The sequence below is a fragment of the Dipodomys ordii genome, unplaced genomic scaffold, assembly GCF_000151885.1.
Source record: "Dipodomys ordii isolate 6190 unplaced genomic scaffold, Dord_2.0 Scaffold56, whole genome shotgun sequence".
Classification (NCBI taxonomy): domain Eukaryota; kingdom Metazoa; phylum Chordata; class Mammalia; order Rodentia; family Heteromyidae; genus Dipodomys; species Dipodomys ordii.
This window is the reverse complement of record NW_012267272.1, coordinates 2083981-2097679: the sequence shown is the minus strand read 5'-3', so window position 1 is coordinate 2097679 and position 13699 is coordinate 2083981. Positions and strand designations below refer to the sequence as shown.

At 35.9% G+C, this 13699-nt stretch overlaps 1 protein-coding gene across 3 annotated transcripts in view; it reads right to left on the bottom strand.

Moving 5' to 3' along the window:
* The window catches only part of Exoc4 (exocyst complex component 4), a 691471-nt gene that overhangs the window by 475723 nt on the left and 202049 nt on the right, over positions 1-13699 (bottom strand). For all 3 annotated transcript variants that reach the window (XM_013021696.1, XM_013021697.1, XM_013021698.1), the window contains exon 9: positions 13092-13180. In XM_013021696.1, coding sequence (XP_012877150.1) covers positions 13092-13180 — 89 coding nt within the window. The remainder of the gene's footprint in view (positions 1-13091; positions 13181-13699) is intronic.

Genomic DNA, 13699 nt, shown 5'->3' with positions numbered 1-13699 from the left:
CTAAGGCCTGTGTGGATTCACAGCTATTATCCTCTTTCCTTTTTCCATTCTGTCACAAAATTATTAGAAACTTTCTTTAAATGCAGGATTGACAATGGGCTGTAGCAGTGGAATTTAAATGGACAGATCAGTGATTAAACATGCAAGGACAATAGTTAATGAGTATTCATTATCCCCGATGCCATAAAAAGCTAGAAGATAAAGAACTCAAAGAAGTCTGACTCAACTATAATTGCAGGGCAACTGTATCCCAGGTAGTATTCATTTGACAGAGGTTATACCTTTGTCATACTATGAACTCATCTCACTCTGACCAGGAGCCACAGTGTATGAAGACCATGAACTGAGACAAAAAGCATAAGGAGACTGCAAATCTAATCTGATTTCACAGGATGCAAGAAGTCCTAATAGATGGGTTTATGAGACACTTAGGAGACCTATTGAGAACTCACTTGTGCAAGACAAAGGATAACTTCCAGGATCAGCAATTAGTAAGCCAAGGGAGCTGTTTCCTGAAATTGGTAAAGAAGTTAGGTGGGGGGCAAAGGAGATCCTTGCGTTTGATGTAAATATGTTCAGGGTCAGGTGCCCTTGAATCAGCCCAGAAAGGAAAAGAATCTGTTCTGTCTTCCTCAGGGGATTATGATAATCATGTTTCTATGGTATATTTCCAAAATTGTTATTTCATACATAATATCCACAGAAACAAGAACTACACTGAACTCAGACATCAGACTTTCCAAAGGCTCTCTCAGCTTGCAAATAAACAAGCATAGAGAAGGACAGGGAGCAAATGCAAAACTGATACTGAAGTAAACTGTAGCAAGAGGAAAAAAAAAGAGATTGCTGCTTTCTTTTCCTTGTCTTCTTCTTCCTCCCCCCATCCTCCTCATCCTCTTCCCCCTCCTCTTCCTACTCCCTTTCCGCCTCCTCTGCTACCTCCTCCACCTCTTCTTCTGATTCTTGATTCAATCTCCACCTTGTTCTTTTCCTCCTTTTTTTCTGGTTTGTTTGTTGTTGTTGGTTTTTTGGTTTTTGTTTTCAAAAAAACATCTCCCTAGTCTCAAATTAGTAATCCTTTTATGTCAGGCTCCTAAGTGCTGGGATTAGCAGCATGTAGGATGAGGCTAGCCTATTGGTTTTCTTTATTATAGTAAGGGAAATAGTTCATCAACTTCCATCCATTACTCTGAGGGAATCATAAAGTAGGAATCACAGAATATCAAGATTGATTAGTGTATTGTTTTTCTAGAAATTACTGTGACTTCAGAAGCTTAAAACAACATAATTTGGTTACCTCATAATTTCTGTGGTTCAGGAGTCCAGACATGGATTATGTGGGACCTATCTTGGGGACCCAGCCCTGAGACCAGTAATTATCTTAGGTCACAGGCTCACTTCCTAGCTTATTCAGGTTCTTGGTAGAATTCTGGTCCTTGTGATTGGACTGAGGTTTTCCAGGTCCTTACTATATGCTCTACTCTCATCATGGAAGTTATTTCTTCAACCCCAGCCAAAGAGCATCTGCTGCTGTTTCTTGTCTATCTTAAGGGCTCACCTGTTAAGACCAGATCCAGACAGGAAAATCTCCTTTTTGATTAATTCAAAGTCAAAATATTAGGTGGGTCAAACACATTAGCCAAATACCTTCTGTACTGCTATATACTATAAACTAATCATTGTAATGACAGTTTGTCATAGTCACGAATCTTGTCCACATAGGGAGAGGATTTAGGTAGTTAAGAGTCATTACAAAATTCTGCTTTCTACCAGTGATACAATCAATAAGATATCATTCAAAATAGGAAGTCATGGAGACACAATAGAAAAAAGAGAGGAAAGGAAATATCATTCATTTTGTCTTGAAAGTGTAATTAGCAGGTAATATCTAGCAAGAAAAGCCAACCAAGAATTCTAGATAAGATTAGTGAAATTAGATTAGATTAGATAGATCTGTGAAAAACTACCTTCATCCTTATCTAACACACCATCAAAATTACCCTTTCTCCATCCTTTCTTAACATATAACATCACTATCAACTCAAGTTACCAGATTGCAAAAATGGTAATCAGCCAAAATGTGTATCTCCTGCTCCAACCCCACAATTTCCTGTCCAACTAATTCTACCTCCAATTAGCATTTGGATCTCTTCCCACCTGTCCTAAAAAGCTGGCATTGTCTCCACAAGCTCTTACCTGAAGTAACAAAACAACTTGCCTCCTTAGAAGCAAGCTCATTGCTCTCACTTCATACTCCATGCAGACATCAGGTATTTTTTTCAACAAATGCAAGTTTGATAATTACTCTCCTATATGGAACCCTTAGAGTAGTTCTTAATATTCACGGAGAAAATTCCATACCTTGCTATGTCATACCTTGTCTTTTGAGACCTGACTACCTCTTTCCCTTATTTCGGTTCAGTCTTCCTTAGACACTCTATGTTTCAACTGTAATAAAATGCTTGCATTTCCATGAAACTCTCCCTTGTCTGTGTGCTGATTTACATTTTCTCCCTACAGCACTGGCTTCCCTTCCTTTGGTTGGTTGGTTGGTTAATTCATCTTCTGGAAATGTTAAATGCCTTCTCCTTCATGCTCCCTAAGTACTTCTAAAATTCACTGGAAATGGAACTACTCAACTGTCTTGTCTTTCACAGTACCTGGGATGTCTTCTTATGCTGGAGATGTTCCAGGAGTAGTGCCAAGAATAAAATTAGCCAAGAAATGTTGACTGTACCTTCTGTCCTTCAGTGTGTCAACTGATAGGATAATCCTATGAGCTAGGCAGGATAGTTAAGGTTGTTTTATAAAGGAGTAATGTACAACTCAGAAAGTTTAAAGTGATCTGTCCATTTTGTACAAGTGAAATGAGAAATAGGTGTTCCTTCTATTAAGTCATAATACTACCCAAGCTAATCCCAGCACAAATAAAGCACACCAATATTCCACATATGAACATCACTAACCAACTGAACAGGGATATGTAAATTAGTTAACTGATGCAGAAATCAGACATTAATGTGCAAACAAATAGAGACTTATTTGAGCTAAGTGGGCATGAATATGCAAATGAACTGGCTGCAATTCAGTAGATGTCATCACAATTCGAGGAATGAACATCCTATATTATGACTATTACAATATTCATGTAGCATTTATACATACTATCATATATTACTGTAATATGTGCTGCTCGAGTTTAAATTTGTGGGGAAGCCAAAACTAACTTGATGCATATTTTCATCCACACCAAAACCACAAGCTGCAAATCAGATGTAAGCACACAGAATTCTACAGTCTTCATAGAGAACCAAGCTGCCATCCCCACTTGCAGTGCAAGCTAAATATTCTCATTTTCACCCATGGAGCTTCAGAAACAGATTCGATTCATCCTTTGTTCTGATCCTTGCCAGCCCAACCAGCCTCATCTATCAGGTACAAGCTGAAAAGACAATGGTTGCATATAAAACGAAGTCATGTTTTCTATAGGAGTTTTAGTAAACACTGGGACACTATTCAAAATAATCAGTATGAGATGATAATTTGTTTTTCTCCATATATGATAATGATTTATCTTCCTAACATTAACTAGTACACTATTGGTTCTTTTTTATGCTTAAATTTCTTTAATTGGTAGAATCAAAGTTTGCCAATAAGTTGGTGTCCTTCCTATCATTTCTGGCTTCTGAAAGTGACAAATTATAATTAAAGAACCAGTGTTTATATATAAATTGAGTTTCTTCCTTAACAGAAAATGTTATATCTGACTTGTTCTCTGAAACTCACATTATGAGAGCATAGCCTAAACTCAAATACTTTCACACATTCTTCCACGCTACGCCCAGTGCATGAAATTCCTCAATGTTTTTTTGTTTACCTGAAAGTTTCCCTTCCCTCCTTATATCTGAGCTTAATACATAGGAAGCCCCTGCCAATCAGAAGCCTTAGCTCTTTCTGTCTCTTTCTATGCTACCATCCCTGTACTGCCTGGTCTGAGTTATCTCTCATTTCACTCATAATACTGTCTTCAGCCACTTGAGTTGGAAGAGTTCTTCCCTGTAAAAACATGACCTGAAGTGAAACACGTACTTTTCCTCATAGCCTATTTCCCAGAATTAAATTACATATCCATGGCTGGCTGAAAGAAAACTTTAAAAATGTTCATTTCTGTGACCATACGTCTAGCTAAAAATCAAGGGCAATATTAACATTGAAGAAAGGAAAAACAATGTTAGGGGACAAATTTAAATCTTTATAAATCAATCGTAGAGTTTTCTTTGCCCCTTCAAATGGAAAACTTGATTCTGTTCAATATAGAATCAAAAAGGCCTAGTGAGGGGCTGGGAAGGGGGCTCAGTGGTAGAGTGCTTGCCTTGCATGCATGAGACCCTGGGTTCGATTCCTCAGCACCACATGAGCAGAAAAGGGTGGAAGTGGCACTGTGGCTTAAGTGGTAGAGCGCTAGCCTTGAACTAAAGAGCTGAGTGACAGCACCCAGGCCCAGAGTTCAGGCCTCACAACTGAAAAAAAGAGAAAAAAGGAAAAAAAAAAGCCTAGTGAAATATGCTGGACATATAAACATATGATGAGTTTGTATTCAATAAATAAGCATGCAGTTCTAGGAAAGATAAGGGGAAAAAAGCAGAACAGCTACTGATTCCCGCTAGAGGTGTTTGATATCTACTCAGAGGATGAGAAAGAGAATGGATCAGGAATGTCAGTTAAGAAGTTACTTAACCCAAAAGTTATCTTCTGATAAAACTATTTACAGTATAGTACTAGCTCAGGGATAGCTCCAGTTTTGCCTTGGGCCTGGAAATTCTGATATGTTATTAGCCAAAAAGCCTGTCCCTTTGACACAGAAACTTTTAATTTGGCTGAAATTCTAAATGGGGACATTAAAGTACAGAATGTGTTCTCTTTGCAGACTTAAAAGACTCTTTAACTTACCTTAAGAGCCATATGCTCTTCTCTCTGCTCACTCCCTCCTCCAGTCTCCAAAGTTTATCTCTTTCCTGAGTTTCACATTTATGCTCCATGATTTTACATCTTGCATATTCTTAGCCACATAGGATATATAACAGAACTAGATTCAAGATTCAGCCAAGACAATGAATAGTAAAGTTAAGGTTGTTTTTATCACTATGTAGTATTCTACTGTAATGACTCTATTGAAATTTATATACCAATTCCCCTGTCTATAGACCTTTGGGTAGTTTCTAGGTCAGTATTCAAACAACGCTGTAGTGAACATTCTTTTCAATAGGTTTTACCTTTTACATTTGGGTTCTCAATTCATTAAAACAAATGTATTTTTGAAACTGATTTGAAGTACAAATATAGTACATTTTCTTAAAATGATAAATTCTCTTGCCACCTTTATTGATTAGTCTGTTGTTTTCCTTGCAATTTATAATGTCATCAACCTCCTGTATCAAATTTCTATCTGTGTGGATATCTACTTATAAGTCTTTAGAGGTAACAAATGGTGCCCACACCAGAGAAATGGAAAGAAACAAATAAAGTGAGGGTCTACGTAGTTCTAAACCCCAATCTCCAAACCATTTCTATTTCAATCTTCAAAATTATGATTTCAAATAGATGACTGTAAACTATAAGACAAATTTGAAAAGCATGAGTTCTATAACACCTTCTACTACTAAAATCTGCTCTGTTTTAGATATTATTATGCATGGACTGTTTTCTTCTATTTTTCTGGGGATTGAAAATACATCACTTGATGCAAGCTAATTCCTACCTTATACCAGTTTCATTTCAAAAACATAAAATTATCTCATAAACTATATTTTATCAAGGCAAGGATAAACTTGTGATTTATCATTTTTATAGTTTTAAATAATTGCTTTATTTACTATATGGCATAAATGATTATGATCTTTTAAATTTTATTAAGAAAAACTCAGGATGAATGGCATTATATAAACGATTATATTTGCCAAGAATATAATTTCTGTGGTCATAAATAAAGTCTAAGAATATAAAAAAGTTGTTACTTTGTTATTAAAAATCAATTGTGAACAAAATTGATGGAAATATGAGATTTAAAAGAACTTTTATTAAACTTTTCAGTTTTGTCATGTTCAAAGTTATTGTTTCCTATATTTCTTTTCTCTAAAAACCTTAAGATTAAAGTGTAATGTAGTCTTAAAGAAATACATTTTTATCATTTTAAAAACTCAAATATATTATATTTCATTTAATAGCAGCATTTCCTCTTTTCTCCTAGGTGTATGAATAGATGGATGGATTAATACAATGGAATATTGTAAAATGAGTTTACATATCACCTATTGGTACTGAGAAACAACCCATGATCATATCTCAAGAGTAAGATATATTGGCTTTAATAGGTATTATGCTGTCTATTTTGTACCTCCAATATACATTTTCTCATATAATATAGGCTCTCTTAATACATAGTTCAACTAGCAGTAATTTTTCTATGAGGTAAGATAACCAGGATAGACTATAAGCTAGGCTTTTTCAGAAAATAAATTTGTTTTGTATGAATTAAATCTACAACTGACAAGCCTTTTGAAATAAAATAAATTTCTATATCACATAGATTTGAGTCTAACAGGCTCTACCTAATAACAAACGTAGAGTAAAAGTAGTTTTACTTCCTAAATGAGTTGAAATAATGAATTAGTTTAATCATGCTCTGAGAAAAGTACATTTATTGCTTCTTCATAGAACAGATGAAAAATTAGCACTTATAAAACTTGTATTGAAAGTTCATTGTAAGCCAAATCCTACACAGAAGTTAAGATCATTCTTTTCAAAAAGTGAGGATATAAATATACAAAGAAAGAAGAATTAGTTTTTGCATACTATATTATAGACTAGAACAGAAGAGATAACTATGAAAGATTTAAAAACTACACAAGATTTAAAACAATTATATGAAATTTTTTAAAGAAAAGAATGTACTTCTTTTCATGTTCTCTGCATATTGTTACAAAGTTATTAGGAAAGGTATTAAGTAAAATTTAAAAGGCTGCATGAATTTTCTAATCCAATTTTAGGATCTAAACCTCTACAAGTACGTCTTATATTTAAAGCAGTAGAACAAATGTGTGCTGTGAATGTGAAATTGCTGTACTAAATACCATACCTCACTTCAGCTAAAATGTCCCTAAAAATGTATACATGAGTGAAATCTTGCTTTAAATGCTCCATTATACAACATCATGCTATCTGAGAAATTCCTGGTGGAAAAAGAATTTTGTGAAAAGGATAACCAATATGGGTTATCTCAAATATTGTCTTACCTTAAGACAAGATACCTTCAAATAGATTAATTGCATGCAATGTCCTTAAGTATTCACAAACCTAGTCACCAAAAATGAGAAAATTCAGTTCCAATCCGTGGAAAAGCCTAGTTCTCCCTGATGATTCAACTTCCATATTTACAATGTAAAGCAAATCCTCTTAGTAATGTCAATTCTCAAGTGGTTGGAGCTTTACAGAATATTTTAATGTCAGGGCTCTAGAAACACCACTCATTAAACTAACAAGAATAAAAATGGCACTTTAATGGTAATATCATTGAGTACAAATAGGAACCTAAATAGCCCCAAGATAAAAGAAGCTATAATCAAAACTGAGTACACATTTGTAATAGAATCAATGGCCATTAATGAACTCTACCTATTGGTAAGTTCATTATTCTTAAAAATGAAAGAATGGTTCTTGGCTTACAAAAGCTTCCAGCAGGGTTTCTTAAGTAAGTGTGTGCCTGAAAACAAGGAAATAGGATGGTGCCTTATTCCTCACACATATATAAATGTATACCTCTACTATATACCAAGATATGTCTCCTGTCATATATATATATATATATATACTTTTTTTTTGGGGGGGGGGTCCAGTCGTGGGCCTGAACTCAGGGCCTGGGCGCTGTCCCTCAGCTCTTCAGCTCAAGGCTAGCACTCCACCACTTGAGTCACAGCGCCACTTTGGCTTTTTTTTTTTGCTTATGTGATGCTGAGGAATCGAACCCAGGGCCTCATGCGTGGAAGGCAAGCGCTCTACCACTGAGCCACCTTCCCATCCCTCCCACCATATATTTTTATGAGCCTAATTTGAGGCAAGTAATATCCAAGACCAGAGTTCAGGAACATCTAACCCACACACTGTATAGGGCCAACAAGTCATTTGGTCTGGCTCTGTCAAGGTAATGGCAGATTCAATAAATCTAGGAGCATTTTTGTAGTTATCATAAATTTATATTAAGTAAATCACAATAATACTGAAAATTTAAGTGTCAATCAAGAAATAATATCCATTACAGGATAGACAGGAAACGTATGACTGAGTACATGATGGGCCAGCCATGTATGTTTTTCATAAGCTGTCTGTGGACCATTTGCCTGTATTGATATGACTCCCAGGACAGCCAGTGCAAAGCAGGCGTAGAGCGTATGAATTGTGAGTGTTAACACTGTGGTAGAACTACACAGATTCAGTGATGATGAGAAAAGAGGTGATGACAGGAATCCTCCTAAGGCTGAGGGGAGGGGAGGAGAGAGGAAAGAAGGGAAGGAAAGGAGAGTTATAAGAAAAAATGTTTTATAATTATGGGTAGAACACAGAAGACAACAGGTCCATGAGAACACTCATAGAGACCAGAAGTAGAAGAAAAAGAAGAGGATTGTTAGAAGCTCAAGTGGGATAAAAAGCAAACACAGAGTCTGCCTGATGGAAGTCACTGGTGACATAGAAGAGAGTCAGCTCAATGCACTGGTGTTGGGAAGAAAACAAGGGGTAAAGTGGATGCAATGTTCCTACTCCATTAATGATAACTTTTAAAGTACTACTTAAATTGCAATCAATATAGTTCTAATTGTTCCAGAGTTCAAGTATCTAATTTAATGGTCAAAATACCCTAAATAAGACAATTCTGGTAATGGCTTTATTTTTTTTTTATTTGAGAAAATTGAGGCACAGAGAAAATGATTAACCTATGAACTTATTTTCATTCTTTGTAGCAGTATTTTTATTTTTTAACCCTCTCACGATAATGTGTTCATCAATTTTTTTATTCATCTGAAGAATTACACATTAACCTGAGATGCTATACTCAAGGTAAATATTCATTAAAACTAATATCTTTGTACATTTACAACAGTTCATTCTAAGCAGTACAATGCAAAAGTAGAGAGGCTCAAAGCAACAGGATATCAGTGATTAACATAGACACATACACAACTTAAGATTTTCCACCTGTTATTTCATACACTTTGAAGTAGCAGCACCCCTACCTCCTTAGTTCAATTGACAACAGTAGACTATATAATGAAACATCTGCACCTTAACAGTGAGAGACAATTGAGATGGGTTGATAATATCAAAGAAACTTCCTATTTACATTTGTTATCCCCTCATACATTGTTAAACTAACATTTTTAATTGCATGATAAATTGAAAACATTGGGAGGAAGGTAACCTATGTAAAAGTTGAGTTTTTTAGCATTACTTTCATGGTCTTGCTGGTAGGTTTCTTTGTCATGCCCTTGAATGACAGAAGGAAAAGTTGACCCCACAAACCAAACAATTGGGAAAAGAAGCCTGTAGCTATATGGAATTAAGAGAAGAGACAAAAATCTTCCCCAGTCTCTTTAAGTGTGGAATGAACTATTCAATTACGCCTTTTCAAGGGAAGGTTAAATGCCGATCCCACGATGGTCCTTGGACCAGACAAAGCATGAAAAGAAATGCTATAACAGGATGGCTATTTTTAATGGAAGGTAAATATGATTTCCTCTTTGTTTTAATTCTGAAAATTTGTGCTTGCTTCGGCAACACATATACTATTTCTGAAAACTTAAAAGCATTCATCAGAGAAACTTTTACTCCTGAATAACAACATCAAACTTTTATAAAATCTAGTCAGTTTATTCATTCTCTTATCAAGCACATGTCTGTTCAAAATAATTTTTAGTGATTAACATTGTATTCGTGGTAATTGCAGAGAAACTCACATACACTTACACACACACACACACACACACACACACACACACACACACACACACAACCACTTGTTAAATTTAAATGCTCATGGAAACCTGCATGTCTAATAATGGTTATCAGTGCAGTGGTCCCTATCTCCTGCAGTGTCCCTTCCTCCCACTCAAGTGATCTCTCTATCTAACTTTAAGCCTTAACTGCCCACATTCATTCTGTCACTGAGCCAACCAGTATTTATGAAACATTTACTGTACCAAGCACTGCAAATGCACAAGAAATAAAATATGATGTCCTGTGTGGAGCTTATAGTTTTACGGCAAACCCAGGTATGTGAGTACTGAACCACTATGGCATGTTATATACTCAGAAACAATAACAGTGTCATAAGAATGCATAGCAGGAAACACAACCCCAGTGTGTGTGTGTGTGTGTGTGTGTGTGTGTGTGTGTGTGTGTGTGTGTTGCTCTCACACAGTTGCAGTAGGTTGGAGAGGAGTCAGCAGGAAAGCTCACTGGAATAAATGACAACTAAAATTAAGTTAGAAAGCCAAACAAGACTTAATACAAAAGATGAAGGAAAAACAGAGTATGTATGAAAATTCCAAATCATAGTCCTACAAATATAACTCAGGAAGGAGAAAAAAGGAAGGCATAATATTCTCTAAACGTCACACAGTTTTTTAAGCATTGGTTAAATCAGAACTTCAAAAATCACCTCAGCAAGTAGTTACTATTATTTACATTCCCATTTAGAGAAAAAGAAAAAGCAGCACTGGATGGTGATGTGTAAGGCCAGTAGTTGCAAGTTCATTTTTTGTTGTTGCTGTTGTTTTGTTTTTTAATGTAGGCAATCTGGTCCCAGAACCCTTACTTTGCATTGCTGCACTATATTCTCCCTCAAGAGATCATGGACCAGTGACAGGGAACTAACAATTTTTCCACGAGGCTACAGAATAGTGTCCATTATTCTTCCTGTCTAAAAAAGAAGAAAAAATGTACTATCAGTCATTTATTCTGTTGACTAATAATGCTTGAATCTGAGTGAATGACAGGCTGTATTGCTGCCCCACTGATCATGTGATCTACCTTCTCATCTTCAAGTGCCAGATGAAAGGCTTCCCTGTGGTACAGGATACTGAGAGAGGAGGAGGCTGTGCATGTGTGCTTCCTATTCAGTTCTGATGTGAACCTAAAGCTGCTCTTTAAAAATGTGCATCAATATTTAAGAAAATGAAATCATCAGGATTCAGCCCTCTAAAACAAAGGAGATTGTTGTCACCATTAAAGAAATTTAATATAATAGAAGATAGGTGGATAAAAATTCTGGAAACAAATATAAACTATTCCTTTTCAACAGTGAAGAAAAGTAAGAATCAGAACACTTGAATATGGAGGATTCACCAGCCCCAGATAACCTGCTGCACCCTTAACTAACAGTGTGTGGTACAGTCCCCTTCCCTGCAAGAATGCAGCTTTTGTACCATCGTTTTGTTCCACATTTCCTACCCCATCCCATTCCCCTGGGAGGCAGCTACCTGCTACAGCCTGGGTCACCCTCCTCCTTCCATTCCCTGTCTGATAACAGGGTAGTGGATCATTGCTGCATTTGTTTGCAACCCTAACTATGCTCTGTAGTCCTACAAGAAGCTCTCCATATGCTGTCTAGAATGTATGGAAACACTATTTTAATATTGAATAAAGTGTCGGTTTTCTTAAAACTCTAGAATGTATTTCTAGCTTTTTGCTTTTGGTTACTACACATGAATTATGGAACTATTACTATGATATAAATGTGAGCAAAATAGCAGGGCTTTGGGGAAATGTTACATGTTCCTACATCAATGATAAAGGTTGAAGTAAAACTAGCAATAACCGTCAAATGCAGAATGACTGACAGTTATTGTAGATGTTTTGATATACATCTTGGATGAGTCGTAAAAACTTAATGCTTAATTATGTTGGCTAGTCACTGCAAAATGTTCCAAGCACTCCCAATGCATCTGAAATTATAAATGTCTACATATCCATACAGAATTCCAGAGTAATTTAAAAATCACTCTATTAACTCTGAAAAAGTCAAGGCATACAATTAACTTAAGATGCTAATATTTTTTCTCTGTGCCCCTGTCTCTCTTTCTCTGTGTGTCTATATGTGTATACTATCATCCTCCATGGACACTAAAATCCATAGATGCTCAAGTCTTTTATATAAAATGGTGTGAATTTTCATCAGCTACATACATCTTCATATATACTCTAAATAATATTTAGACAATTGACAATACCTAGTACAATGTAAATGATATGTAAATAGTTATTTTACTGTGATGTTTAGGAAAGAGTAACAAAAAAAATCTATGCATGTTTATACCAGATACAAGAACATATAGAACCAGTAGATGTAGAGGGCTGACAGTATACACACACACACACACACACACATCATACTTTAATAACTAGATCTTAAGGTTTAATTTTATATATTTTACAACTTAATTCCACCCATTCTAACACCTATAGTGTCTTACACTTTACTAGTGATTAATAGATTACAAAAAATGCTACTGATTGATTTTATTTTATTTGTTGTTTATTTTCTAAGTATTTTCTTCTGCAGATTGCAACCCTTAGTGACCACAAGCAAGTATGAAGTATCCTGTGTATAAAAGTTATGCCTATTAGAAGCACCACCACCCCCTACCCTTTAAATAATGACAGAGGCTGTATTTGCCCTTTTCCAATTCTCAGTTATGCTTGCTACATCCCAAAAAGGGTCAAATATAATAACTATAAAAACAGTAACAGTGGCCACCACAAAGAACTGACATTCTGCTAAGCTGCGACTGCACTCATCTGCTATCTAAGCAAAAAGAGTCTGGCCTTACTTCCTTTGCTTAGAATTTCTACTTGAATGGCAGTAAGTCTATAAATTCTGCAGCGATTAGTTGTAGCTGCTTGGCAGCAGATGGTAGAAATGATAAAAGAAATAATCAAGTCTTTAAACCGTTTCGTGAATACAGACCACAAGTTCACATACTACAAATGCTTCAGCTCATCCTCCAGAAAATTAATTATTCCAGAGAAATCCAATCACCTACCTTGAAGTTCTCCACTCCGACTATAGAGCTCCCTTCTCTGCTCTCTCAAGTAAGCACTCATGCTGATAGCATGGGAGGATGATTCAAACCTGCAAAGAAAGAGAAAAAACAAGTTAAATAAATGGAGAGAAAGCAGTATCTGGAGATGTATTTCTCCACATATTCTGCTCTGGTCTATGTGGCCCTCCTTGATATTTCACACTCATGACACTTCAAGTAGATTATGCAAAGGCTGCACCAAATCCTGACTCGGGGACAATGTTCCCTGGTCAATATTCCTCTAAAATAATATTTGGATCTTTTTCGTATTCTCCATTTCAACTAGCACTACTCTGGTCTGCTCCCTCTCCACTTCACCTTCAGACAACCATCATCATTTGTCCTATACATACTGCCATTAAGAGCATCCTCTAAAGTCATTCTGATAATGCAACTATCCAGTTCCAAAATCATCAGTGAATAGCTGCCACCGCAGAGATATGCCTGCTTTCCCAACTCACTCGGCTAGAGAACCAGTATACAATGTATACTAGAAATGACACTAGATAGTGACATCAAAAAAGTAAGACTGTCTCTGAGAGTCTTACAAAATCGTGTTCCCAATGGCT